Here is a 27,636-nt window from a genome sequence, read left to right on the forward strand (position 1 = left end):
CACGAGCGCAGCAAAGCGTGACTACACCTCGGAGTTCTACCGCATGACGAACAAGTCGCTGTCCTCTTCAGAGCGGGTGCTCGTCCGCTATGCGCCAGTATTCGATTTCGCGCAAGGCGAACGTCCAATTTCGCTTCCTGTCTCGCGCACGCAGCACCGCATAAACACGGGCCAAGAGCGAAAAGTAATCGACGAGCAAGTTCACGAAATGCTGCGGAAAGGTGTTGTCCAGGAGTCTTGCAGTCCCTGGGCGGCTCCAGTGATACTAGTCAAGAAAAAGGAAAATTCTTGGAGGTTCTGTGTTGATTATCGAAGACTTAACGCAGCCACCAAGAAGGACGTATACCCTCTGCCACGCATCGACGATGCTATCGATTGCCTTCACTCAGCCTCCTACTTCTCCTCTGTTGACTTACGATCGGGATACTGGCAAATACCGTGCACCCGACGGATACGGAGAAAACTGCCTTTGTGACCCCAGATGGACTCTTCGAGTTTAATGTCATGCCTTTTGGCTTATACCCGCACCTCCACCAAAGTTGTTGCGGGTGAGATGTGTGTATTTACAAGATGATCGAGGGGGCGTAGAGACGAGATCGCAGGCAGTCGGGCATAGCTCTACACCGCGTGCACTCCATCCATCTCCTCTTCTTCGGCTCGGCCGTGCAGCGTAACAATACCATAGTTCATCAGAATTCTCCTTGCCAGCAAAGCGAGACTAAGACTTAAGTTATAGGCACCTGCCAAAATCTGCAAGCAACGAGGGTGCCATTGCAGTCGTTGACTTTGGGACCCTCGTCGGCATACTATCTCTACATACTCATTGCTCGTTGGATCAATAATATAATGAATCAGACTAAGATTATGTAGCGTTCCTCAATAAAACTTGTATGTATCGGAAGAAAACACCAAACACATTCACACGTGTCCGAGTTTTCCCAACAGCGAGAGATACCATCGGTAGAAAGTTGTACTTTCTTTTAGTTACTCGGTCTCCACAGTTTTGAAAACAGCACCGTATTTTTCTTCCAGCACGAACCATTCAAAGGCATTGTATCATTTCCTCGATGTGAAATAAGTTACGCATTTATTCCAAACTGTTCTGTGCAGAATTCTTCACGGCATTCTTCACAGCGCACCAAGCATGTCGAAAAGATTTGTCATGAGAATCAAAGGAGCCAAATTTACGGGTTGCTTTTTCCCAATGATTTTACGGAAGGCTTCTGCAATAAGTATTGTAGGCATTGCATTGATAATAATATGTCCGCATTCATTAGCGTTTCTTAAGGCCCAGTCTCTATCCCGACGTGTTCCTACCTGTGGCCTTTGTAAATGATGAAAAATGACGACCATAATCTCGGTTGGATGCCTTCTACCACTTGACGTAACATCCTAGCCATTCTTGGGCGTACAGCGTTGACCTTCTAAGCCAATTTTCTGTTTCTTTCAGCAAATAAATGAATTGCGGTAGTAACAGCTTATGCCAGCCAAAACGCAATCGCACGAGCTCTTCTGGCGAGCTCTTCTGACGAGCTGTGCAGCCGATGTCGCCGACTTTCTCCCAGAGAACATGTTCCTTCTCCACGGTGCCATTCGACAGTTACTCATTGATCGAGTCCACTAGTTTAGTCGTGCACGACTAAACACGAACCTGCTATTGCTTACCACCCACAAATGAATGGCTTAATCGAAAGTCTCAACTCCAACCCTTACTCACATGCTCTCAATGTACGTTTTCGCTGAATACATGACTGCGACAGTGCAGTACCGTCCGTCACATTTTCGTATAATTCCTCTCGCCAAGATGCTGCTCGTCTTCTTCATTTTTCATATTGTTCAGCGATGACCCTGCGCTAACTTTCGGGACTCTCCTTCCTGATAACTCGATTTTCACATCGCAGTATACACCCGCGAAGCAATACTGAAGGCACAAGTGGTGAGCCCCATTGCCCGAAGTTAGCATTGGAATTCGCGGAAAAGTCAGCCACGCGTATATGACGCCCATTTGAGAAATTTCTTGCAATGCGCATTACTTGCGCAAAGATTCCGGTCAGCCCTGCCCCACGATAGCGTTTCGCCACATCCTTCTAACTTTCCGCTTAATACAGCGTGTCACCGACCGTCCATATAGGTGAAAGCCATGCATATACCTCACACATTAAGCTATCTTTGCACAAGTCGAAGCAGCACGTAATAGACGCATGCTCATTACAAGCAGAATCCATGGATCACATATGAAAATTCTTGCTTTCTGTCAAAAGATTTACTTTGATTCATTCATTCGTTAATTTATTTCATTTTATTGTGTTTCAGGCCCTACATAGGGGGCTACTGGACGGCTTTGGAACCCATGAACATGCGCTTTTCAACAGAATGGCGCAGCCACTAAGGCACCACGACTGATAACGAACTGTGTTGGGGTTAACCAGATGAAGCTGGCAGCTAACAAAAAGAAATGGGAGGCTAGAAAAAAGCAATAAACCTTAGTCGACTCATTTTCTTCAGTTGGCAATACAAGGGCTGCAGTAAAAAAATATTTTAACGCCTATTTGGGCAGAAATTCAATCTGTGCCAGCTGCACAAGCTTTTGCAGGACAGTCTGTTTGCCTAACAAAAGGGCAGCACGGTTCCCTCATAAAGGGTTATCGTTCTCTTGTCAGTGGACGTTGTTTGGATCTACCTACTGCTGTAAAGCACTGTTCGCAACAATGAAAGCTATGAAGTCAGGACAGCGTGCGACCCTTACGGACGAACACATAACTGAGCTGCTCCGGACTGCAACCTCGTCATTCGAGCCAAACTTCAAGGTGATTGCTCCACGAATGTAGAAGCCCAATGCAGAGGCGAAATCGGCAATCACTGCATGAGTGGATTTCAGTGTGACCAGCAGCTTTATTGGATGAACCAAAAGAATAAATGACCACGCCCCCCCCCCATCCCTTTTAAATGCGGTTGTTAACTGAAAATATTATCTTTTACGGCTCGTTGCATATGCCTGTGTGGTCACCCCTGCAATATGAGTTGTGTTCACAAAACATTGCTTTCCTCACACTGTGATAGATGTACAGAAACGAAGCGAGAAATTACGGGTTGCGTAATGCTCACATGCCGCAAATGGCAATTGACTTGTGGGAGGCGGCGCGAAGAGGAAGCCACTGTGGCCACGGTTTATTTAGACCGGCCAGCCATGGTGCCGCGAGATCTCGGGAGCGGCAGATGCCGCGGCCTCTATAAGGTCGAGCGCGCTAGCGTGTTCTATTCTCGCGCAGCTTGCTCGTGAGCCGTCTTAATCACGGGCTCTAGAGGCGATAGTCGCGCCGCTAGAGGGCCCCCTTTCTAGTGCAAAGCACGATTGAAATGTGTGCAAAAGGCGCGCGTTGTCGTGTGCGTTGCAACTCGGCAAGTAGAGTTGAGGCGTATTGGCCGGTTTGCGGAGTGTGCCAAGATTTCAGGCCTTCGAGGGGAAAAACGCTGAAGACGGTCTCGCCGAAGGGCGTGCAACTGTGGCCGTGGTGCTGGGAGTGCCTTTGGTAGTGGCAGTGGCAGTTGTTGGTAGTGTCAGGTTCCACAATCCGGGAGAGATGCACCAGGCAGCGCAGGCAGCGTAGGTTGTGAACGAGGCGCAGCCACACTCATGCCTTAGTGCGAAATCACGACCTGCCGCAGCTCCTCGTAGATGCCCGGGCCTGTAGATGTTGGAGCTCCGAAAGAGGACCGTCTGGAAGCTAGCGACTTGCGTGGAGATAGCGCGCAAGTGTTGGTCACTCACGTTGTTGACGTAGAAGTCATTCTGGAGCTTAAGAAACCAGATGGAACGGCTGCTCCTGCAAAATATCGGTAGGTCATGCATCTACTGCAGGTGCGAGCAGACATCAGAAGGCCTGATGCTTGCGGCGATATCTCGAATGCCGATTGCATCAGGGTAGCGGTGGTCGGTGAAGGCATTGCGAAGTTTCTGAACGCTAGTGGTGTCGCCGTGCCTGCGTGCATGAAATTTGCGCCTATTGGAGCCAGTGGAAGAACCTCTCAATCGGTGATAAGTGAGGTGCCCCCGAACGGAAAGGGGATAGTTTGCGAGGACGTCCAAGGAAGGAGAGTGACGGGCCGTAGAGTAGCGGAAAGTGCTTGCGTTTGGCCTAGTGAATACCTTAGAAAGAGTTATCAAGCAGCTACCTTTGACAAATGGAGGATGCTCACGGACCGAGTAGAGGTTTGATGCTGGGGCCGGAGAGTGCTGATGATCGGCACGGGTGGACGCAGGTGATGAGGGATCACAAGACGCGAAATGACGCGACGGTTGAAATGGAGAGAAACTGTTGTGACCGAGAGCTCGACGTGGCGTAGTAAGCAAGGATGGCTGCCCGCAAGCACTCGTAGAAGTCGGGGAAGGAGGGTGGCAGCGGGAGCCAGGAACGCAACCCGTCGCCTGGAACCTTGTTGATACGGAAGTGGCTGTCAAGCTGGATGAACCAGATGTCCGGCATGTCGATGTAGAACTCCAGGACACCCTACCATCGCGGGATGTTTGCCGAACTGTCTGAGGCCACGTCACTCTCGACTTGGTAGAGTCGGTGCATTGAGGCTGGCATGGCTGGGCTCGGTCGAGGGAGGCGGCGCGAAGAGGTAGCCGCCATGGCCACGGTTATATTTAGACCGGCCAGCCATGGTGCCGCAGAATCTCGGGAGCATCCTGGCCGCTCAGGTCAAGCGCGCTAGTGTGTTGTTGTTGTTGTCTCAAAATACTCTCGCACTACATGTTCGTGAGCCGTCTTCTTCTTCAGGGGATCTGGAGGTGATAATTGCACCGCTACAGACTCTTGCACAGTAGTGGCCGTACGCCCAGTACGCCTATGGTGTCTCTCGGCATCCACTCTGATGCCGTTATACGTTATATTTGCGCCAGCACCGCGGCGCTTCTGCTGCCCGTGCTATATTGAATGTTGTCACAGCGGTACTCTGTATAGTTTCATGACCAGAAGAAAAGCATTCAAAATACCCTGGTAGCACTGATGTTCGCTAGCTAGAATAGGTAGCAGTAGCTCCGTCACTAAGCACAAAACATAGAAACCATTTTTATCGCACCTCCATTGTCAACAACCGACATTTAGTAAGGCCAAGCGGTGTTTAGGCGTGCCTTCCATGACCATAACTAGGTACGTTCCACATTAGAATGAGAAACAAGTAATGAATACATTAGAGCCACTTTTTTTAGTTCTTCTTTGTCACATTCTATTTGCCATCCCTAGTACCTCATTAGCACACAATGCTGCGGACTACCAGACTGCATAGAGCGGAACAAACGATAAAAGAAAACAACGCATCGTACAACACGACAGAATACTACATAACGTGTCTTTAAGGTAAATACTAAGTGCATTTGTAGCCATACTTTTTGGCTCACATCTCGCACCAGTTAGCACCTATGTATTAGATAACTACATAAAGTTAGATACCTGAAGCTTTATAACTACATGTCATGGTACAGCCGGCGCGAAGGGTACAGGCACGAACAAATTACACTCTTCACACGTGTTGTTCTCCACGTAGCAAATACTACTTGGTCCAAATATAACAGAACTATAGCTAATCGGAATGGATCGCTAAGTTCGTCCCCACACAGCATAAGGGACTGCAGTCAAGACAAAACCGTCACGTTTATTAATCTTCAGGTCTAAGCTTCTGCGACCATCTTTCTTTCATAAATAGATGGTCTGTGAAAACTGGCAGCTGCTGCAGTTACTCGCTTTTTGCTTGCAGTTACTAACACATTACTTTGTACGTGACCACAGTCTTTTTCATTCATTATCGCCACTAATAGTAAGCCCAGAAACGTATTTTTGTGGTAGAACGGTCACGCCATTACCCATCCAGGTCATCTGCAAACGACCTTCTATGGGCGGTTCATTTGATTACGTCTTTACCATATGCGCTGCAGAAAGAGAGGGAAAAAATGAGACCAAACGCTATGAGGTTAACTAGAGTCGCGTTGGCTACTCTGCACACACTGAAGGCGTCTGGCCAGGCCCGTAGCCAGGAATTTTTTTTTTTTTTTGGGGGGGGGGGAGGAGGGCACTTGCTGAAGACCTTTACTATTTGAGGAAATCACCCATGTTTCAGTAATCAATTGCGGTAAAATCGCAGTATGTAAATTACGTGCCTTTTGAAATACTATTTTATTATTAGTTTAATATTTTTAGTTTAGAGATGAATCTTCCTAATAGCCTATGTTTATACGGGCGGTTCGCCTCAATAGAGTTCATTCATAAAAATAAAACACCGTTACTCAGCGCCGTAGGACATGGGCATGGAAAGATAAATATTTCGGGATGGACGGGGGGGGGGCGCCCCCCACCCCCCTGGCTACGGGCCGGTGTCTGACAACGACTACAGTCGTTTATACACTCCCGATGCGTTATAAGAAACACACCAGCGCTTTTTACACATTGCAACGAGGCCTGAAGTCGGTTGGGACCAGGGTACCATTAAGGATTCTGATTTCCGTAAGCCGACGGTTGTCACGTTCGTCGGACATGGTATGTACAGAGCGCTGTTCTTCGGGCACTGAAGGAGAGCATTTGTACAGAAGGTATGCAATCTTTCTTTGCGCTCCCAAGCTCCACATTCGGGACTTCAGGACAATCCGATGAGAAAGGAGCAGCCATTTTTAAATGCTACTCTCAGCCATATACAACATGTGAGAATTATGTATCGCTGTGGTTAGCTGCGTGGAAGACAGCGTGAGTTCGGAAACCAGAGAACTGAGGCGTTAGATTGTAAATTCCGTTGAATTTCGTTGGGCCTATGCAAGGTAGCGTGTGAGCGCACGGAGCTTTCTCACTGTATTTGCTGTTGACATCGCGTAGCAGCACAGTTGGCACTGTCATGGGCAGAAGGAAGGGCTGCATTTACTCGGTAAATTTCTACCAGAGTGATTTGGCAGCCTTTAAAGGCAGCGTGGCACCCTGTACTGCCTGATGGTAAATTTGTTTCATTTTTTCGACCAAATGTTTGTGGAATTCACCACGTAATACAGAGAGTAAGCTCCCAAAGCAGGGAAAATGTATGGGGGGGGGGGGCGAGGGGAGAGGCTGCCATGGAAGCGCACTAGGCAGAAAACTGCGAAGGTGTTTCCTGCTTGATCAATTCATGGGCTGTTCGCAAAGCTGCAAGCCCAGCGGCTGCCACCAGTGCAAAATGTAATGTTTTGAATTTTATCTCAATAGATTCAACCGAGACAAGACTCCAACAGCTGAACTAGCGAGCATAGACAATCCATCCGCATAAACATGCAAGCGGTCACTGTTGACTTCCTACAATAATAACAACGTTGTCTGTTTCAAGGCTACTGATGACATTTGCGCTTTCTTCTTGATGGTGTTGCGGCTCGAGGTGGCGTTAGGCCAAGAATCCTCCAAGCCGATCGATGAATACATCCCGTAGTAGGAATAAGGAAAAGGTTTAATTTACATTATGTACACTGGCATCTGGTACGGAAGCCCACTCCATCAGGAACATGTTCAAGCACTCTCCACTGCACCACACGTCTCCGCTTTTAATCCCTTCGTCTTCCCTAGGACTCTCGACTGGTGAATCTGCTGACCTTGGTGCGGCCAATCAGAGGGGTTGTATTGTTCACAGAACTCCGCCTCTAATGTTGCATCCTCGCCCTCGCATTTACTGCAACTCCGTGGCCATCTGGGAAACCGAGATCGTCGCCGTTCCCACTGTAATAGTTCCTCGAAGTTGGCCTCTCGCCTCAATCCGTAGCATCTCCGGGATGGTCAGCTTGTCAGGGTCGGTGTCGGGCGCTGTCGCCGTCTGGGTGACGCTGATGCCTCGGGCAAAGCCCCAAAAGATGCGCACTGTCGATTTGGGACGCTTTTCTGCCTGTCACCATCGGTGTCGGGCACTGTCGCCGTCTGGGCGACGCTGATGAAAGGGGCTGCCTTGTAGGAAACGTCCAAGGTATACGCTGGCCCATGTTGAGACGTAACAGTGGCTAGTATAGTTGTCGTTACTCGAGGTGAATGTAGGGACAACAACGACGACGATGGCCGCGCTTCAGGCATGTAGTTCGATGTAAATGAGGTGCAGTGAGCAGTAATAATGGGGGTAAAATTCGTACGTGGCCTAGCTATTGGAAAGCAAGCAAGATTTTGGAGAGTTATTCGTACGACATGTTGATTGTGAGCGTCGACCACCATGTACGTTGCTATCGGGTGGCCGAGCCCACGTCACGCGTTCCGGCGACAGTGGCTGTTGTGGAGGCGCACTTAAGAAGGACCAGGTACTCCCTTTGAACTTAAGCTTGTGAACACCGAAGCATGCGGGAGTTTGTTTTTTGATGTTGCACAGCATAGGCATGGTCTGCCCTAACGAACCTATAAATAGTGACTTATATCGCTGCCCCATCGATTGCACGGATGCGACTTGCGACTTTCTTTAAAAAAACAACATGAAAACCTTGTACATTCGCAGTCAACCTTTCTATCAATAATGACACGCCCAAATTAAATCGCGGTTGATGATGGCTTCAGAAATACCATTGGTTCATTTCTCCGTGTAATTGTTTGACTATTAATGGGCACAAATTAAGCGGCATTGCTCTGCGGTAAAATGCAACTGAGCGACACTTTCTGAAGCGAGTACTAAACCCTGCTTATGCAGCTAGGAAGGTGTTTGTGTAGCCGCCTTCTGTAGTCTCTCTCGTAGCTGCAAACGGGCGACGCAGGGGGCCCAGATGCAGATATCGTGTCCCTAGATCAGTATCTGCACTGTTCTTGACAATGACCCAAATTCCCAGAAATGTTTCGTTAAAGAGCATGCAGCTTAACCCTCCGCCTTGTAGAATTCCTTGTAGGCTGGAAGTCGTTTCATACTCGGTAAACGCAGACAGAGATCCATCCTTGAAATTCCTGTGAATTCAGCTCAGTGTACGTCCCCATCTATTCCCACATCAATAGAAACACCGATGACAGTTTCGTGTGCTACATTATTATAGACGCCTGTGATGACGAGGAACACCATAACCATTCATGATTTTATATATACACATCGACGTTGAACAGATGTGACAAAATAACAGCACGTTATCTATCATTGCAGAACACACCAGAAGCCAGCCATCGCATGTGGGTACACCTAATAATGTCCAGGTAACATCCGACGTACGTCACCACCATTATTTCCACTAGGTTCCCAACCAAACTGGGAACAACATTGAAACGGTTTGATGCGAAGTCTTATGAAAATTTTCAATGCCTCAATAGATAACCGACAAGACTGGAAGTAGGGGTACGCATTGTTTCTCGGAGCCTTTGTAACCGTTTTTCCTATCTTTAGGACGGCTGAGCTCTGTGCTTTGGCAACTTGTCGCACGCTCATTCAGCATTATGGGAGCGACCTTGTAATGTATCAATAATAAAATTTAGGGCTGGGCTTGTTACAGGAGTTGTATGTCAGCCCATGTCATCGTATACCGCGTTTAAAAATACTCACCATTTGAGATTGGCCCAGTTCTTCCACAGTGAGTCGTCCGACCATGTCGTTTTCTCCAATGTTCGGCACACCGGCACTGAAACCGAGCTTGTATTTACTCAAAGCAGACTAGTGTGACTAGTTTATAATGTGACGAAGACCAAGTACATGATTACAGTGATTTTCAAAGGCAATGTGTTTGTTTCTTTAGAGACATATAAACATTACGTCTATAACATCATAACAATCATTAAAATATCACTCATTTGTGCTTATGAATGGATCATTGATATGAAGATATTTCCTTACATTGCTGTCCCGTTCTGCAGGGAGTGTTGATTGAGCGTTTCTCCGAAGTTTTCTGGCGCCTCGGGGTCCTTAATGAGATCTTCAATCCTATCCAATACCTTAATCCTTCGCCTATTGACAAAGACGAGTTTATCCATGTAGTGCAAGTAATTTCCTTGATTGCAGACCATAATTCGCGTCTGAAAAAAGGAAAACGTGCGGTTGAACGCAGCTTTAGGAACATTAAATAAATAAATTGTGGGGTTTCACGCGCCAGAACGATAACCTGGTTATGCAGCCCACCGTAGTAGGTGACGCCCTAATTTTTTTCGCCCACCTGCGCTTCTTTGAGGTGCGCCTAAATGTAAATACATGAGACGTGCTTTTGCATTTGGCCCCTACCAAAATGCGGCCGCCATGGCCGGGATCAAGCCATCGATTTCGATCTCAGCAGCGCAACACACATAGCCACAGGCCTATTACGGCGGGTTTGAGAAACTGATGCTCAGCTGTTTATAAAGCTTCAGTGGAGAAAGCGCGCAAGAAGCGAGAACAATTTTGAGTTGCCACAGATACTCACTTGCAGTGTAATCGGAGGCACATATTACGTAGAAATAGCAAGACAGATCGACACGAATTCTTAGCAATCGCTCATGAAAGCCAGATGGAAGCAACATTTGGCATTTATATCAGCCTCCAGCATCTACAGCACACAACGAAGAGGCTTAAGCAGCTTAATTGTGCACAAATCGGCGAGATGGACAAAGGTTCACGAACGGCAAAGACAACGCCACCAACTGTCCAACTCATCACTGCTGTTAAATTATACTAACCTCTCTGTGATGTGTCAGATAGGCGAATTGTCTAAAACGGTATATTATGTAGGAGCTATAGACCTTTTTCATAATGTTTATTTTAAAAGTATGTACAAATTTTACCTTGTGCTGAAGCAAGCCATTATTTCCTATGACTTCTTTGAATACGCAGCTAGCAACGACTGGATCCAGCGCGCTAAGGGAGTCGTCCAGCAGGTAGACATCGCTCTGGCTGTACACAGCCCGGGCGATAGAGATGCGCTGTTTTTGACCACCGCTGAGGTTCGTTCCCTGCGTTGTTTTTCAGGATAAAAAACAGCAATGTTGGGTGAATTTCGTTAGTTATGTTTCTGGACTAAAACAAGCAAGGCATATACAAGAGAAGTGATCAGTTTCTCTAAAGAGTATTTACGACGCGCAAAGCACTCTGTTTCTGTAAATACAAGTACTGGGAATATAGGTTCAGTATTGCGACAGGGACAAATATAAAAAAAAAACGTGGAAAAATGCATAGAACCTCGGACGAGGCCACAAAATGAGCACTTCATCTCAAAATTTACCCTCATGGCCGGTTCAAAAACTAGCTACTTATATCAGTGATCATGACTGACCTGACAGCGTAATAGTCAAAGCCTCTTTCTGATAAATAGCGTCATACAGGAAAAACTAAACATATCAATAATGGTAGACCGCCCTCATTCGGTGAATTACAAAGAAGGTCTATGAAAACTCTTAGACGTTCACCTTCTCAGTATTTTTACTTGATCAACGGACATTAACCGATAGATCATCGTGTGGGTCGATCACGATAAGGTGAAACTGCCACACTTCCTGCAGCAACGTTGGCCAACGTCTCGCGCTTCATGCTACGCTATGTCACATTGATGCCACAGCCCTCCTTTACCGAGGCCACCAGTTGTTGGGCGATGACTTTGAGGAGCACCTCCGTCTTTCTGCTGTCAAGTTTAGTCATACAATCACATTGTATTTTCATACTGCTGATCTGACCGAATGCACTAACAGGACTCCCACGAACATGCTTGCGATGTATGCAGATTCTAAGCACCGAAACTGGGACATCTTACCGTTTATCACGTATGCATATAATGCTACTCGGCAGGATATAACTGGTTATAGCCCCCTTAAGTAATTTATGTCGGTCGCCACGTCATACAGGTGATAAAATGCTCTCCTTATTTTTTAGCACCTAACATTCCATAACCGAGACGCTTTGAGGCCTGCCGCATCGCCTGTCTCCACATTTTACAGTGTTCAAATATTGTGCTACGGGCCGGATATGATGACGACCATTTAGTTGTGTAGATAATTGAACCTGTGACACAACAACACAGGTCGACCCTGTGGTGTTCTGGACGCCTATACATAGGGTTTAGCTTTTCTGTTTAAAAGAAAGAAAGAGAAAAACAATAAATAAGTAAACCGAGTATTATTTTCCCGACATTTGTTTTTAACTTGAACAGGTAAGGGAAAAACATTTACTACAGGGTGCCGATGGTGATTGGGCACGCAGCTGCGAGCCTACATCTTCTTCGAATCAACAGTTTTGGCGACGTCAAGGTCGTGCGTCAGCTTGCCGCCCCAAGCATTATAAACTATTTTTTTTCTCTTATTTGCTTTCGTTTTGCCTGCCACTGCGTCAAAAACGAGAAGCCGGGCAAGTGTACGCATAGGGCTTGTGGGAGCTCTGGCCTATGCCGTCGCAAACATTGCGCTGCGGCTTCTGCGGTGGATCAAATTGGCAAGTTCACTGATGGCCTTCTTTCTGGGGTTTCAAGTGCCAACCTGTTCTGATTAAGAGGCACGCCGTAGTGGAGGGCTCCAGAATAATTTTAACCACCTGGGGTTTTTTAATGTGCACTATAACGCAAGCACATGGGCGTTCTTGCATTTCACCTCCATCGAAATGCGGCCACCACGGCCGGGATTCGATCCCGCGAGCTCGTGCTCAGCAGCGCAACGCCTTAACAAACTGAGCCACCACGGCGGGTAGTTCACTGATGGTAACACAGGGCTGTCATACCTAATAACATTTGGTATTATTCGTTCGCGCTTTTTGCCTTTCTCTATTTGCTTTAGAATGTCCAATGCGGCCCCTTTTAATTCCTGCATAATCACTTTGGTGCCTGGCGGGGTGCCCTTGCTTGTTTGCTGCTCGAAAATTTTGGTGTACTGTTTATTAGGCGCAACTACATTTTTAATACGAGCAGGACCTGAAGTCACACAGCATGGTTTAGCGTCAGCATAATTAGCAAATGAGTGGCGGAATTCACAAAGCAAACTTACAAATTTTGGTGAAAGAAAAGTTTTATGAAAGAAGCATGGTCACAAAACTAAAAGCGTTCGTAAGATCATAGCCTCGGCGATCGGGTGGTAGTGCGTGCCGCCCGATCTTGGTGGTTAAGGCAGGATCCGCAAGCTTGCGATGCCCGCCGCTACAAAAACTAGCGCTGTAGTCGACAAAAGAATTGTGTACACTGCTAACGTATGATGCAAACTTTCGTACTTGCGCCAAAAGTAAGCGAAAGTCGATTCACGCAACTTAAACGGCCGGCGCAACTGCCGACGTAAGAAGGAAAATTGTCGGTAGGGGGGTCGGATTGACACCCAATGACGCCGATCTCTGTCGTCCGAGCTGCCCCTAGTAAGCGATGGAAAGCGCTGTCGCAGGTGATTGGCTGGAAGGACACCGCTTTTACTTGAGGTTGCCTGTGTGTACCGTGTTGCCGACGTGATCTGGTAGGCCACGTAAAAGCTTTCAGCGTAGTTTTAACGCATGATTGACTTAGAGATTTGCTGCTGCGAAACGCCACTTTAACGCTCTCTATCCTGTAACGATTGTTGCAGTTTCAGCTGATGCTTAGTGTCCGGAAATTTGTGCTTCTACAATGTTTCGACAGGCTAGTGTGCTTTTAGGGTTCGCGGAGATGTTGCGTGGTGTCGTAGTTCTTAGAGTGATTGCTTACGGCGAAGTCAGCTCACGCAGAGCAGGGATAATGGGCATCACTCTAAGAAGATTTTGTCTTGCAGTGGACATAAAATAGGTTTACAATGACAATGATAAAGATCTGGAAAGGCCAAATAAAATAAAATATGTTGGAACTCTCCAAGCTGTTTTTCATAAACATTTTAGCCGAATGTTTGATACCTCTCAATTTAATTCTAAAAATCAGCTTATGCTGTAAACCTACCAATGACAAAATTTTTTGATCCAAGCTAGAGTATATATAGGTTACTGCCTTACTGTGGGAACCAAATCTTTACAATGTAATATGCTCCTTAAAAGCGGTTCAGAATAACTGCGCTCGTCTCATGTAATCAACCTATAAGTAATTGGCTCATAAGTGGCATGAACTCAAGCTTCGAGGTACCAGACCTCACGTACCACATTACTTCGTTTGAGATTTTTGCGGGTATAATTTCACCAGCTTCGCAATGAGTCTCTCGTTCCAAAGTACATTTAATTACTACTTTGCCTTAATTAAGAAGGGAATATTTTTGTAAGGTTGATGCTATATGACATTGACCTATTACAATCGATATTACAGTAGCGAAATTGGTTTTTTAAGAAAGCAGTCGCTTTCAATGGCCCTCATCTGTTCAATAGCATTTCAGCTAGCATTTACAATTAAGAATATTTTCTGAATTGAATTCTGGGGTTTTACGCGCCAAAATAACGATTTTATTTCACGCCGTAGTAGGGGACTCCGGATTATTTTGATCCACCAGGGGATCTTTAACGTCGCCCCCAATGCACGGGACACGGGTGTCTTTCCATTTCGCCCACATTGAAATGCGCCCCCTGCCGCAACGGTATTCGAACCCGCAACCTAGTGCTTAGCAGCGCAACACCATAGCCGCTAAGCCAGCGCGGCGGGTAAGAATACTTTTCTATTACGTTGTTATTTTCCTTTGAGTGAATGTAACCACCTTACTCTCGAGTGTCAATGGCTCTGACAGTGTCACTAATTTTAAAAATGTAATTGGTTTAGTGCGAATTATTGTATTTGACATAATGATCCCAGTTGTGCCTGGTATAATTATGCTGCTCTTTAGCCCTTGCAGCTGCATTTGCTTCAAACGCCGCAAAGAGTTCAGCCCTGATAATTGGCATAGCTGTGCCACAGAAAGAAAAAAAAAATAGCTTCGAAAATGCCTTGAATAAAATCTAATGCCGAAACGTTTGCCACGAGGAGGAAGTTGTCATATTGAGCAGGTGTGTATACAAAGGTGCATCAAATCTTCAAAACTACGGCAAGAATTTGACACTACAAATCGCACAGGCAGCATTACGACATTCAGTAAGAAGTTTGAAGGCAAGAATAGAAATGCCAATGTGTCAAAACTTTCATCCTACCTTTTCACCGACTTCAGTCAAATCTCCAGCCTCCAGCTTATTTATGTCGTGAACAAGTTGGCAGCAACGAATAACACGATGGTAGAAGGGGGCATCCATAGGCTTTCCGTACAAAATATTATCTCTGATAGTCATATTGTGCACGACTGGAAGCTGTGGACAGAATGCCACCCGGCCCTGAAAGAGGGACAAAACATGGTTAAATTATTAAGAGTATAGAATACGACATCGGAAGACACCTGTAACTGGAGCAGAACATGGAAACTTGCCCGAAATGGCCGGAGAGAAAAGCGGCATGCTGAGCTCTTTTAAGCCCCAGATTCACCTACGTGTACATCGCTCTGAAACATTTGTCGTTGTACGGTTACTTTCTCTTAAGACAATATAGTTTCTACTTGTATCGACACAATTTTTCCTTGGTGTTTCATTGTGTTCGCCACTGCAAAAATTGCCGCATGTATGCATATCGATACGCTGCTTTAAAACAAAAAAATACGGCAGAACTCACTCTGCAATGCATGTGGACGGTAATGCCAGTTGCATTGAAACATTGTTGCGACAAACTGTATTGCCAACGCCGAAACGTGGATGCCGCCGGGCTGCTCTGTCGGGCATCCCTCGGCGCCATCTAGCGGGACCGTCGTGGGGGACCGCGCGTGGCGCGGTTTCACTTATGCCGAGCATGCGAGAAGTATAAAAGTTAATTCTTGTCACTGTAGGCGGGCGCTTACCCAGTTACCCAAGTTTGCGCTAAAGATTTTCATTCAAGAGTGGCACACGCCGGCTGGCCACATATCCGGCGTGCCAAGTTGCTATTGAAGAGGTTCAGTGACGACCAGCTCACACGGAGTGTCAAATACCCAGTGCTTCTGGTCGGTGTTAAAAGAGGTTCATTGAACAGCAGCACATACCCAGTGCCGCATACCCAGTGACCCAAGTTGGTGTGGCGGTTGGGTTCCGAGCCCTATTCCCTCATAAGAGCCATTCGGTGCACTACCGATTCGACAAGGACTGCGAGTTACCCAAATCGGCAGGAAAACATATATATATATATATATATATATATATATATATATATATATGTACATATATACAGGGTGTTTCAGCGAACACTTTCAAAAATTCTTAAAGGTTGCCTGTGGCAGATAGCACAATTCTAGTTCATGAGCTGGTCTACTCGAAAACAAGGACATTACTTGCACAAGAAATTGAAATGCATAATCGACTAATCAACAAAAATTCACTAATTAAGTTTTTAACTAATTACCTGATGGCCCATATTGAAATTTACAAATTGTAGCCGTGGAGTTCGCAAGGCGGATTCACTTGGAACGAATTCTCGGGATGACACCAGTTTCGAGATATTAATTCTCGAACTTTGCGGAGAAATGCATTGGCGTTCCAGTTAATTTTGTGCTTCAATGCATAAAGCGACGTTTTGCTAAGGAACTAACTGGAACGCCAATACATTTTCCCGCAAAGTTCGAGAATTATTATCTCCAAACTGGTGTCATCCCGAGAATTCGTTCCAAGTGGATCCGCCTTGCGAACTCCACGGCTACAATTTGTAAATTGCAATATGGGCCATCAGGTAATTAGTTAAAAACTTAATTAGTGAATTTTTGTTGATTAGTCGATTATGCATTTCAATTTTTTGTGCAAGTAATGTCCGGCTCTTCGAGTAGACCAGCTCATTAACTAGAATTGGGCTATCTTACAGGCAACCTTAAATAAATTTTGAAAGTGTGCACTGAAACACCCTGTATATATATATATATATATATATATATATATATATAGACAGTCACCCGCCGAAAAGTGCATGGAGCAGCCTAAGAATGCTCTATTTCGCGCATAAAGTAATGCATCAAAATTTATCCACAGTGATCATCCGTTCCTAATTTATCCATTAAGAATGACATGTCCTCAAGGCAGCGCAAACGTTGTTTTAGATTGCCAGATTTTCAAAATGTGCACCATGCTGAAATAAGACAAAAGAATGTGATGATCTGTATCCATCTCAAAGCAGAGGAGTGTTATGTTGTGCTACAGTACATTGCTTTAAAAAAGCAGCTCAGAAATATATCAGCATTTACAGCAACAATGTGACGTATAATGATATATAGCGATGCTGCGGCTTGTATGAAAGCACTACGAGTACCACGTAAGGGTCCCTAGACGGAGCCACCACTCACTTGTCGAAGATTAAAACATAGCTCACGTGTTACGCACTGAAATGCTGTATCCAAAAGAAAATAGGCAGAAACACCAGGAACTAACTGCCAAAGGCACCTAATGCATTTTTTCTACCGCGAGAACAATTTGCTATCTCGCCCGATGCCAATGATGCCACGGTGACGACTCACCACCGAGACGCTGTGAAACCTAGTGCCAACGCTATATTGCGCCGCAGTATATATACGCGGCCGTCACAGGTCACTACAATACAATTACCAACAATAGTGCAAACTTTACCATGCCCGTTAACTTGCGCTCGAAAACACGTTCCACCCGTTTTCTTTACCATGTATACGGCACGGCGCTGTAAGTCGCGTTCACGTTGTTTGCTTTCGTAAGCGTTGTAAGCGCTGCCCCGCTCGCTGAGCGCCTTGAATACGGCATCAGACATCGTCACTACGTTCGCGCCGCACTTTCCTTTCTTAGGATGCATTCATTTTGAGCTGATTGGATGAAGCACGCACACTGAAGCAACTCGCATGCTCTTACAAACCGGTGTCCTTTGCTCTCGTTTGTGAGGTAACATGCTTCCGCTTGATACTGCCAACATGCGATAGTTTGTTTTGCACCGAGCAACGGACCATCAAACCAACCACTCGGCACTCATTTCAAAACGGTGCAGTTGGCGCAGTGCTCTCAGCATCGTAACGTTGTCGGCGCCGGACGTTGCCTCTTGCTTACGCTTCCTTTCTCTAAATATGCGCCTTACCTGCGCAGTGTTGCCTACGCTCTTTCTAGCATAGTTTTATCTTATGATCACGGCCGGTGAAACAGTATACGGCGACCAAAAGAGGGAGAGAGAAATGATGCATAGAAAGGCAGGGAGATTAACCAGAGGTACTTCCGGTTGGCTACCCTGAACGGGGGGAAGGAGTAGGGGGAAAAAGAGAAAGAGAGAGGAAGGGGGGAAAAATAGAGCACATGCCAAGGCATTCAAGGTATAAAAAAGCACTAAGAGCTGTGTTGGTAGGAGTTGTCGAACGGACCTGTTCTGAAACTTCACTGTTTAGTTAGCTTTCAGCGTTGCGCCGTAATAGTCGAGAAAAGTGGCCACACCCTTGTTTTCATCCAAAGGCTCGGCCGCACTCACGGTGCACGTAACGTCGCCTTCAATCAGGTGCATATCTCCAAGAATCGCAGCAAGCAGAGAAGACTTTCCGCTTGCTAAGAAGCCTACGACGCCGACGAGAGATCCTGGCCGAACCTTCAAATTGATGTTTATGAGCTGCGCTTCCGATATGCCATCCACCGGCTTTGGCCATGCGAAGGAGCACTTCTCCATCACAACTGTTCCTGGAGAGAGGCGTCAAGGAGAGAAGAAGAAGAAGAACGTAAACTTTATTATCAAATCAATAAGATTTGAGTCCGGCGTATTTTTAGTGGGTCTGGGCACCCGCCGCGGACGCGGTTCCGAGACCTTGTCTCGAAGCGGCTTCCTCGGCTCGCTGGACGGCCCAGAGTTGTACTCTTAGTTCTAATCAATCCCACAAACTACTCCATAAAGCCGAATGCACGCAGCCATTAATATAGCACTAATTAAAGCAATGGCTCAAGCAGGAAGGCTTAGTGATGGAATTTCTCTAAGATAACTGGAACTGCGTTTAAACTAATGTATGCTAAGGAATACCGAACATAGGTACGTAGGTGAAAATAAGGGTCTATATTCACAATAATGTTCTTGCGTTAGAACTGTACGTATGCTAGCAGATGACAGCCACCCTTGATTTTCGGATATATTAGGGATGGCATTCGGCTAATGGCAAACAGCGCTTACTAGCAAAAGGTGTAAGTTGGGCCGCACATGGTTGACGGTGACCATCCTTAATCGACTCTCATTAACTGGCAACGTCATAACCACTCTTCGATATTAAGGGCGTATCTGTATTCTAATTTCCTACTGGTTGGTTTTTGCAAAGTAAAATTAAAATCTAAAAGGTCCTGGTTCTCCTCACTGCGATGTGATACCATGAAAGGACATTTTATGCTTCTTGCGACCGCGAAACGTGGCCACATTTTTCCGAGTCCAGAGGCTAAAATGCATTAGTCTTTGCTCTCCATTAATGTAAGACATAAGCTGTTGTCGAAAGCCTCCTTTCCTGTTATTCAAGCCCGTGCTTTTTAACAATTTAGAGCTAATGTTTGAATGCTCGCGTTACTTTAGATAATAGTAAACGGAAAAGAATTTGTGCATATTGCAATCAGCAAAAATGGTAGTCCTATCAAAATTATTTGTGTATGATAAAACGACATTTCTGGTAGAAACGAAAATCATGTTGCCAACCGCTGCGGCCAAAAACGGGCTACAGCCACTAAAGTTTCGCTGCGAGTACGAGGCTTCAATGTGTGTGTAGGCTGTTATGAGCACAGTTTGTTACATTCAAGTTCCCAAAAGTGATACGGTCACTGCACTGTGCCTACGGAGTAAGATAAACAGGAGCACCGACTCCGCCGCCGCGCAACGCATTCGCTCGGGACAAACCATGAAACGCAAATTATACATCACGCAGCGCCATCTGTCGAGGCGCGTGGAAAACACTGAACAGCTTGCTTCCATGTGCGCATGCGTTGAGTGGTGGAGACCGGCGGCGACGTACGGCGGCGCAGAACGGGCAGCGCGGCACCCGCAGAGCGTGTCGTCGGCTACAAAGTGGACCCTCGGCCGTCTCAATTTGACAGCAACCAAACACCAAAAATATATGCGCACATATAATAAAAGCGCAAATAAACACGCGCGGTAGCGCTTTTATGCACGCATACGAAACATTTTTAGATGTATTTAGAGGAAACAGACGATAAATGATGCTGTACAAAAAGACACAACAGAAGTACTTGTTTTTCACTCCTCTACGTCTGCGCGGAAGCGAATGTGCGAAATGTTCGTCTTCCTCGCTTTGTTTACCATGTCTGCAGTATGTTTATTCATGCCTGACGGAACAAGGTATCTTGGTACCTGTGCGTGAAGAGACTGAGCAACAGGACAGTGTTTTGTTCCCGGCTGTAAATCTGGTTATGGCAAAGGACGCGAAAGGTTCTCGCTCTTCGCTTCGCCATCTGATCTTCTACTGCACCAGTGGCGTCAAAAAATTCCTGAATTAAGCGAGCGCTTAAAGCAATGGACAAAATATGTGCGCGACACTTAGAGAAGCAGCTTATTTTTGATAGTTACTTCAGCAAAGACAAAGGCGATGACCTACTAGATGTAAAGAAACTGCCTCGACTTCGAAGCGGAGCCGTTCCTTCAATTTATTTAGGGAAGCCTGGCGTAGCTCAATGATGGTGATTGCCAGGAGGAACCAGAAGACGCCAATGCGGAAGGACGGGAGGAGCCCAATTTAAATTTGTCTACAACTACACACAGTGCTGGTACCTTTCCTTGTCCAGAGACATGCCGTAATTTAGAGAGAGAGAAAGGGAAAGAAAGACAAGGAGGTTAGCCAGTGTAAATACTGGCTGGCTACCCTGTAAATTCTCAGCCTTGCCTTCCAGATGATTCCCCGAGTTATGCAGACACATAATCAGAGCTTCTCTTGTGTGAAATAATGATCAGAAAACACTGGCAGGAATTACTAATTATTATGTTTAATGGGAATGTCGCGATTCTGCTCGCAAGAGAACCGGGCGACACGAAAAGCACCGCGAGAAACAAAGAAGCAAGCGAAGAATCTTAGCACTTCATGCGTGCTCAGATAAAAAAGAGTGATACACGTCAGCTTTTCCATAAAAACTTCTTTTCGTTGTCGTCTGTCATAGCTTGAGACCACCCGAACTGCCGTTATATCGCCTTACCATTTGCTATAGCTTTTCTTTCCGTCTTAGTTTCCGTAATTTGTTTATTTTCTGTTCCTGTGCCTTGTAATGTTCCATGTAGGCCACCTGACAGATGCCCTGCATTGGGCCTGTATAAAATAAATTAAATAACATGATACATGACTTGTTTCTCCTGCTAACGTCACTCTGTGAACCGCAAGAGCTATGCGCGCTGCAGGCGTCAGGGCGTGCGCGGAGCAGCTGACAAGCAGGTGCCGCGAGAGGGCCCCCGCGCCTTTGCTCCTCTCCGCTGCAGAGTTTTTATTGCGATAGCAATTATATGGACACTCCAAAGCAGATTTCTGCCGTCGGCGTCGCCGTCGCCGTGAGGTTCCGTATGAGGTCAAAGGCGATGAAATCGTCGCCTCGCGCCGAACGCTGTATGTGCGAGTGAAAGGGCGCGAGGGACGCGCGCTTTCACGGGGAGTGTACGCACGGCGGAGAACAAACCCGCGTTCTGCGCCGTGCTCCCTTAAGGGCTGCAGAAGTAGGCGTCTCTTTCCTCCTTTACAATCACCATATATGTAGAGCAAACGTGACTTCTTCAGACACGCGAAAGGCCGTAGGGGGGGGGGGGGAAGGGAGGCGACGTTTAGCGGCGGCAAAAAATGCCTATTTATATGAAAACGTTGTGAGGCGAGAAGGTGGTAATGACTTCCGACGCTGCTCGACAAGTGTCCCGTTCTGATCTCGTCGAACACCTCCGAGCCGCCCCCAGAGGCTCCGGCAACAGTCACCAACGCCGCGCGCGTTTTGTGCGAACGCGGGCAAAACGCCGATGGCGTCGACAACAGTTCTGTGTGTTGCCGGTGCTGCTGCATGTCCAAGTTTGTACAGCTGATAAAACTACCATCCTTACTCCACATAGCTCTCTACTAATTTGCTATCGCAATCGATGCTTCGCCTTTCGGGTGAAACTGCGACAATTTTTTTTATTGCGATAGCAATTATATGGACACTCCAAAGCAGAATTCTGCCGTCGGCGTCGCCGTTGCCGTGAGGTTCCGTATGACGTCAGTGGAGATGAAATCGTCGCCGCGCGCCGAACGCTGTATGTGCGAGTGAAAGGGTGCGAGGGACGCGCGCTTTCACGGGGAGTGAACGCACGGCGAAGAACAAACGCGCGCTCTGAGCCGTGCTCCCTTAAGGGCTGCAGAAGTAGGTGTCTCTTTCCTCCTTTACAATCACCATATATGTAGAACAAACGCGCCTTCTTCTGGCGCGCGAAAGGCTGTGGCGGGGAGGGGAATGGAGGCGACGTTTAGCTGCGGCACCAAGTGCCTATTTATATCAGAGGCTCCGGCAACAGTCGCCAACGCCGCACGCATTTTGTGCGAACGCGGGCAAAACGCCGACGGCGTCGACAACAGTTCTGCGTGTTGCCGGTGCTGCTGCATGTCGAAGGTTATACACCTGATAAAGCTACTATCATTACTCCGTATAGCTCTCTACAAATTTGCTATCGCAATTGATGCTTCGCCTTTCAGGGGAAACTGCGACAACTTTTTTTTCATTCGTAGCGCCGTCTGGCGAACACGCTGTAAAGCAGGAGCCGGCGTTGCAGAATGTGTCCCTTCCAGACGAGCGGAGTCGGTGCTCCTGTCTTATCTTACTCTGTGGCTGTGCCTAATACGGTGTGACTGTGCCATGGTTGTCGCAGTCGTTTCAAGCCAACAGTTAATGTAGTCAAGGAAAGCATAGAATAAGTTATTTGTTGTTTTGAATTGAAATCCACAAACCCTAAGGTAAAGGGAAATGAAAGTGGACGAAAGAAAAACAACTTGCCGCCGGTGGGAGCCGAAGCCACCCCCTTCACATTAAGCGTGCGATGCTCTACCTATTCAGCTACGGCGGCGGCTGTTCCCAGGTCCACATTCTTGGGTATTTGGAAATGCATACTAGACCTAAACTGTAAACTGTTAGCCAGCGCCACTAATGGCCACGGTGGTGGCTATCTTTGACCAATGGCGTCACGTAGTAGGTGAACTTTAGGAGCCGGCGGCTGACCAATAAATACTCGCATACAACCAGAATTATCGTACATTGCATAGTAAGGGTATCTGCTTCGGCAGTCGGGCCTTTCAGTATTTCCTAGTAAATATCGTCTGTCGCACGCACCCGCACATAAAAGGGACGGGAGGGGTGGGGAATGGTTTGTGAGGAGAGCTTTGTATGCGAGGTGAGTAAAATCCTTCTCTTTACCCCTTTTCGAGTGACTAAATAGGGCTTTGTGCTGGTTCTTTTTTTTTATTTTAAGACTTGGAAATTCTGGATGTTTGTGGGCGTGGCGCGCGTCCGCAACGTTCACATTATTGTTGAACAACAAGACACCTTGTCTTCGCGCCGGTGGCTTCAGCAAGGGGACTATTTCCTGAAGCGCGGAGCGATAAATGGCAGCCGTAATCAGAATTCGGCCACCGCAATCGGAATTCAACACATAACCTATAGTTCTGAGCAGAACGCCATAGCCAATGAGCTACCATGGCGATTGCAAAACTGGCTTGTTTCCCATGCTCGCCTGTGCTCGGCCCCTGTTTGCAAAAAACAACTTGTAGCATAATAATATATCACTCATAATCACTTATTCACAAAATAGCGATGTGTTTTCTGCTTGGTTCAATAAGAGACTCACACGACAATTCCCGTATACACGGTTATTTTGCGACAGACACTCTCCAACAAAAGTATACAGCAACCGAGCATGTCTGCTGCTAATATTTGCAGGTGCCGAAAATAACTTTTTCTATAGTTTATAACTTCGCAAGGACATTTTCTTGGGCGGCTTGGTGCTTGCTGAGTGACATGATTATGTAGCGCAAACATAACGGATTAGAAAGATTAGCAGCGACAGACAGAACAGAAAGAGAGCCGGCGCTACACTCGCAACTGAATATAAGTCACTACTTCCAATTGTATATGAAGTATCTGGGGTGCTATGCAGGATGCGCCGAGTTTCTCGCTCGCACGAGTTTTACCCGAGTTTGCTCGATGGCAGTCAGTGAACGGAGATAGCAATGAACGTGCAAAAACTGCAGGCAAAAAAGAAATGTCGAGATAAAGCCGCGTATGACAACATGAGCGCACCCTGCGCGGCACAGTGCTTTCGCGCTTCAAGCACAGAAGACTGCTCAACAAAATGCGCCAGCGCCGCGTATTGTTATCAACGTATTATCGCAAATTAGGAATACCATCACTGCCCCGCTCTCTCTCTGCACGCTTGCCATGAGCCGCTTGCCACGCATTTCTCGGGGGCGTCAAGGGCGTGCCTCCTCTTTCGGGCATTATCTTTCTATCCTCCGTCGAATGCGAACGGGGCACATGCGGAGCATTCTTGCACCTACACTTTCCCTCAATCGAATACTTTAAAATACAACAAATAAAATAACGAACATTTTATTTCTTAAAGTATCCGTTTTTCGTTTTGAATGCTATAAATTTGTGATGAAAAACGGACATCGAGTGAATTATTAAATTTTGCACTTTTTTTCCGCGAGTGGCGACAGTGAAGTGAAAGCGTACAAGCGGATACATTCTAGAGAGTCGCACGCCCGAGGGAGTTGATACGGTGAGCAATCGCCAGGGGCGCTGTAGTGCTATGTTGGATTAAGTCAGTCATGACAATGATCTGTCCATTCTCTGTCTATTAGGGGAATGGCAACGCAGAGCCGCGGCATGACTGTTCACCGCAGGTGCTTCACTGAGGCGGCTATTAAGGCCGCCCCTTTGCCAACTGAAACGATACTCTAGAAATATAGGGACGGGAGCAATGGCTGTAGCCTGTCGCTTCAAAATGGCTGCGCGGTATTCAAGGGTCCGTGGTGACGCAGCACAGTGAAAATGCACCAGTTTATCTGCGTGCGCCAAGCCTCCGCGATGCATTGCGATGAAGAGCGTGCTGCCCAGTGACACAATACATTGCTTGTTATCGCTTGCCCAGGGAAGGTGCCTCCGTGCGAATGTACGCAGAATTTGAGTGTTTTGTTCACTCCAATGTGCTTGCCCATTGCCTCTGCTGCTGAGCTAACAGCGATCGCAGATGGATATCGCAACGACAGCGCAGCAGTCGCATTTTGGCGGGTAAGGGCTCTTGTGTGAAGTTAGGAAATAAGACTTCGAATGCAGGAAGGTGTTGCAACTGTTTAGTGTGCCGTGCTTGTGATGAAGAAATGCCATCGCACTGGGTCTAGAAAAGCGAGCGTTTCTCGACGCTGACCGTGTTCGCGACACTGCGGCTCTGATACATGTCCGATGACAGAGCAGCCATCTCAAACGACAGCTGCGATACGTTGTCGTTGGAAAACACTACGCAATGCTCAGCATCGTCGCCCACCACGGTGCATCGACGCCTTGCAAGCAGTTACAGTGGCGTGCCGATAATTATTTCCTATGCGCTACATCGCCTCAATGCAAGCAATGAAACAGTGTTGTGGGACCATGACAGCGCAAGAAGATATATGCATAAGCCAGCGAAAGTCGACGCTTTTTTTAGTGGTGCACAGTACATCACCGATAGCAGTGCGTTTTGCCTGTTTTATTTCGGCGGTCAAGATTGTTGATGCCTCTCAGTTCCGCACCGCGTCGCTGTTGCCGAAAAATAAGTTGGGCGTGGCCCAAACGTGGTGGGCGCGCGCCAAGTTACATGCCTCGCGTGGGGCGTGACCTATGGTTTTGATTGACAGGCGAACTCGTGCGAAACTCGTACATCGTGAAACCCCCCTCGAGTTGAACTCGGGAACATGGCGGCGGCAGCAGCAGCCTGTGTCATCGCATCCAGCGGCAGCAAGCGTCAATATGACAAGCATAGACATATGGCTGTTAAAGGAGTTGACTGGCGATTGTTTCCTCTATCGGAGCACGCCATCGCCGACTTGACGAACTAAACCCGTGAGGTCGCGAGGGACGAGCTGCTGGCGCGATCTCCACTCAGTGGCCCCGGGAAGATAGTGCAACTTGACGAGTGCTCGCGGCGAGCAAAAGTACAATGGAGGCGGCCTAATGATGGGCGACAACGTTCCGGCGAGCCGCCAAAATTACGGCGGTGTTAAAAATGGTGGCCCATGGGTCTTCGGCATGTTCTGCGCGACCAAAGGGGTGCTGCGACTTTTCAAGGTCGACCGACGAAAGGCGGCGACACTAGGCGCCATTATTGCAGCCAATGGTCCACCGAGGACCATCAATATTGACGAATTGGACGCATACAACTGTATACCAAATTTAGTGGATGCTAAAGGGGCCATGCATCAATCTGCATTAGGAGACAGTCAACCACAGCGTGAACTTTGTGGACCCCATCACGGGCGTTCACACGCAAAAAATAGAAAGTTATTGCAAAAAAAAAGTGAAGCGCCACCTCGTCAGCGGTGGGTACAGGGCAACTGTACCGATGCTGGAGTCCCATCTTGGATAGATGTGGTAGCCGTTAACAGCCACGTGCGCTGCAAAGACCCTTTCTTGCGTTTGTTAGAAGCCATGGATCGCTTGGGCTACCCAGTATAAAGATTCTTCCCTGAGGTTGTTAGAAGCCATCGCTCGGCGCTATCCAGTATCAAGGTGCATCATAAAGTAAAAGAAAATAAAGCGTATTTTTCTGACCCTTGTATGAGTGCTTTCCGGTATTCCTGAGTGCTTACACGGTAAGCGCGCAGCAAACCACTTCTGCGCTAGCCGACGCTCACTTCGTCTCGCAGCCTTACTTTGGCGCGAGCAACAAGCGATCTGTTTAAAGCCTAGTGTGAAAACCAGGCGCACACCAATCTGTGCTAGGAAATGGAAGCGCAAGCACGTAGCGAGCTGCGCCAATCCAATACAGAGGGAAAAAAAAGAGGGCGAGCATCCCCTCGTGGTATAACACGAAACGTATTAAACTACGAATTAGTCTAATACACATTCAGTGTACACCTTGTAATCTTTAAAATGCATATAACCCACGTTAATGTGACTAATAATATTGTACTGAATGGATTTATTTCATAACTTGCTTGTGCCTGTAATGCACTCGGTGGATCGACAAAGAAGGCACGACCATGCACCAACCGTATCATCACGTGAGCCCCAGTTTGTCGACCGCCCATATGGCAATGCCCAAGGGATGATAGCCACCCAGAGGGAATCTAGATAAACTAATGAAACTGGAGGCGTGCTGGCGGACAAACTTTGTCTTGTTACCATTAGTTCTTTCATTTTAGGGCGTCGCCAGAGCTCGTGAAGATCCCGAGTTTCGCCAAACTCGGCGCATCCTGCATAGCACCCCTGATTCACGTCTGAAGTTTAAAATACGGAAGCACACCTTTCATCCTAAATTCTAATCACAATGAAGGATTAGCCGCTGCTAACGACTTGCTGGCAATTGCTTTCTCCCTTCTGACTGTAAATCCAATCACTACTAGCAAACACTAAATTTTACAAATATACCACACCCTAACATGAATAGGTGGGGTCAAAATACCTGCGTTTCTTGCAGAATGCTCCTTGGTTTTTCTTTTCGGCTTTCGCTGATCTTCTGCCGTACAGAAATCAGCTATTCTTTTTAGTGCGACCATAGCCTGAAAAAAAGGTATTGTAGAAGATCACGAAATAATAATTATTATTTAAAGGTTACAAATCTTGCATGCCATGTTTATGTTATTTTTGTTCTAT

The 27,636-nt window shown here is 47.0% G+C and overlaps 1 protein-coding gene across 1 annotated transcript in view; it reads right to left on the minus strand.

Annotated features, from left to right (window-relative positions):
* The window catches only part of LOC119443683 (ATP-binding cassette sub-family C member 3), a 203,301-nt gene that overhangs the window by 68,799 nt on the left and 106,866 nt on the right, over window positions 1-27,636 (minus strand). Inside the window, exons 12-17 of the mRNA XM_049660466.1 lie at window positions 27,446-27,542; window positions 18,284-18,486; window positions 14,956-15,132; window positions 10,704-10,871; window positions 9,787-9,965; window positions 9,499-9,574 (exon numbers count right to left, since the gene is read on the minus strand). Of these exons, the coding sequence (XP_049516423.1) occupies window positions 9,499-9,574; window positions 9,787-9,965; window positions 10,704-10,871; window positions 14,956-15,132; window positions 18,284-18,486; window positions 27,446-27,542 (900 nt within the window). The remainder of the gene's footprint in view (window positions 1-9,498; window positions 9,575-9,786; window positions 9,966-10,703; window positions 10,872-14,955; window positions 15,133-18,283; window positions 18,487-27,445; window positions 27,543-27,636) is intronic.

The sequence above is a fragment of the Dermacentor silvarum genome, chromosome 1 (genome assembly GCF_013339745.2).
Source record: "Dermacentor silvarum isolate Dsil-2018 chromosome 1, BIME_Dsil_1.4, whole genome shotgun sequence".
NCBI classification, from domain to species: domain Eukaryota; kingdom Metazoa; phylum Arthropoda; class Arachnida; order Ixodida; family Ixodidae; genus Dermacentor; species Dermacentor silvarum.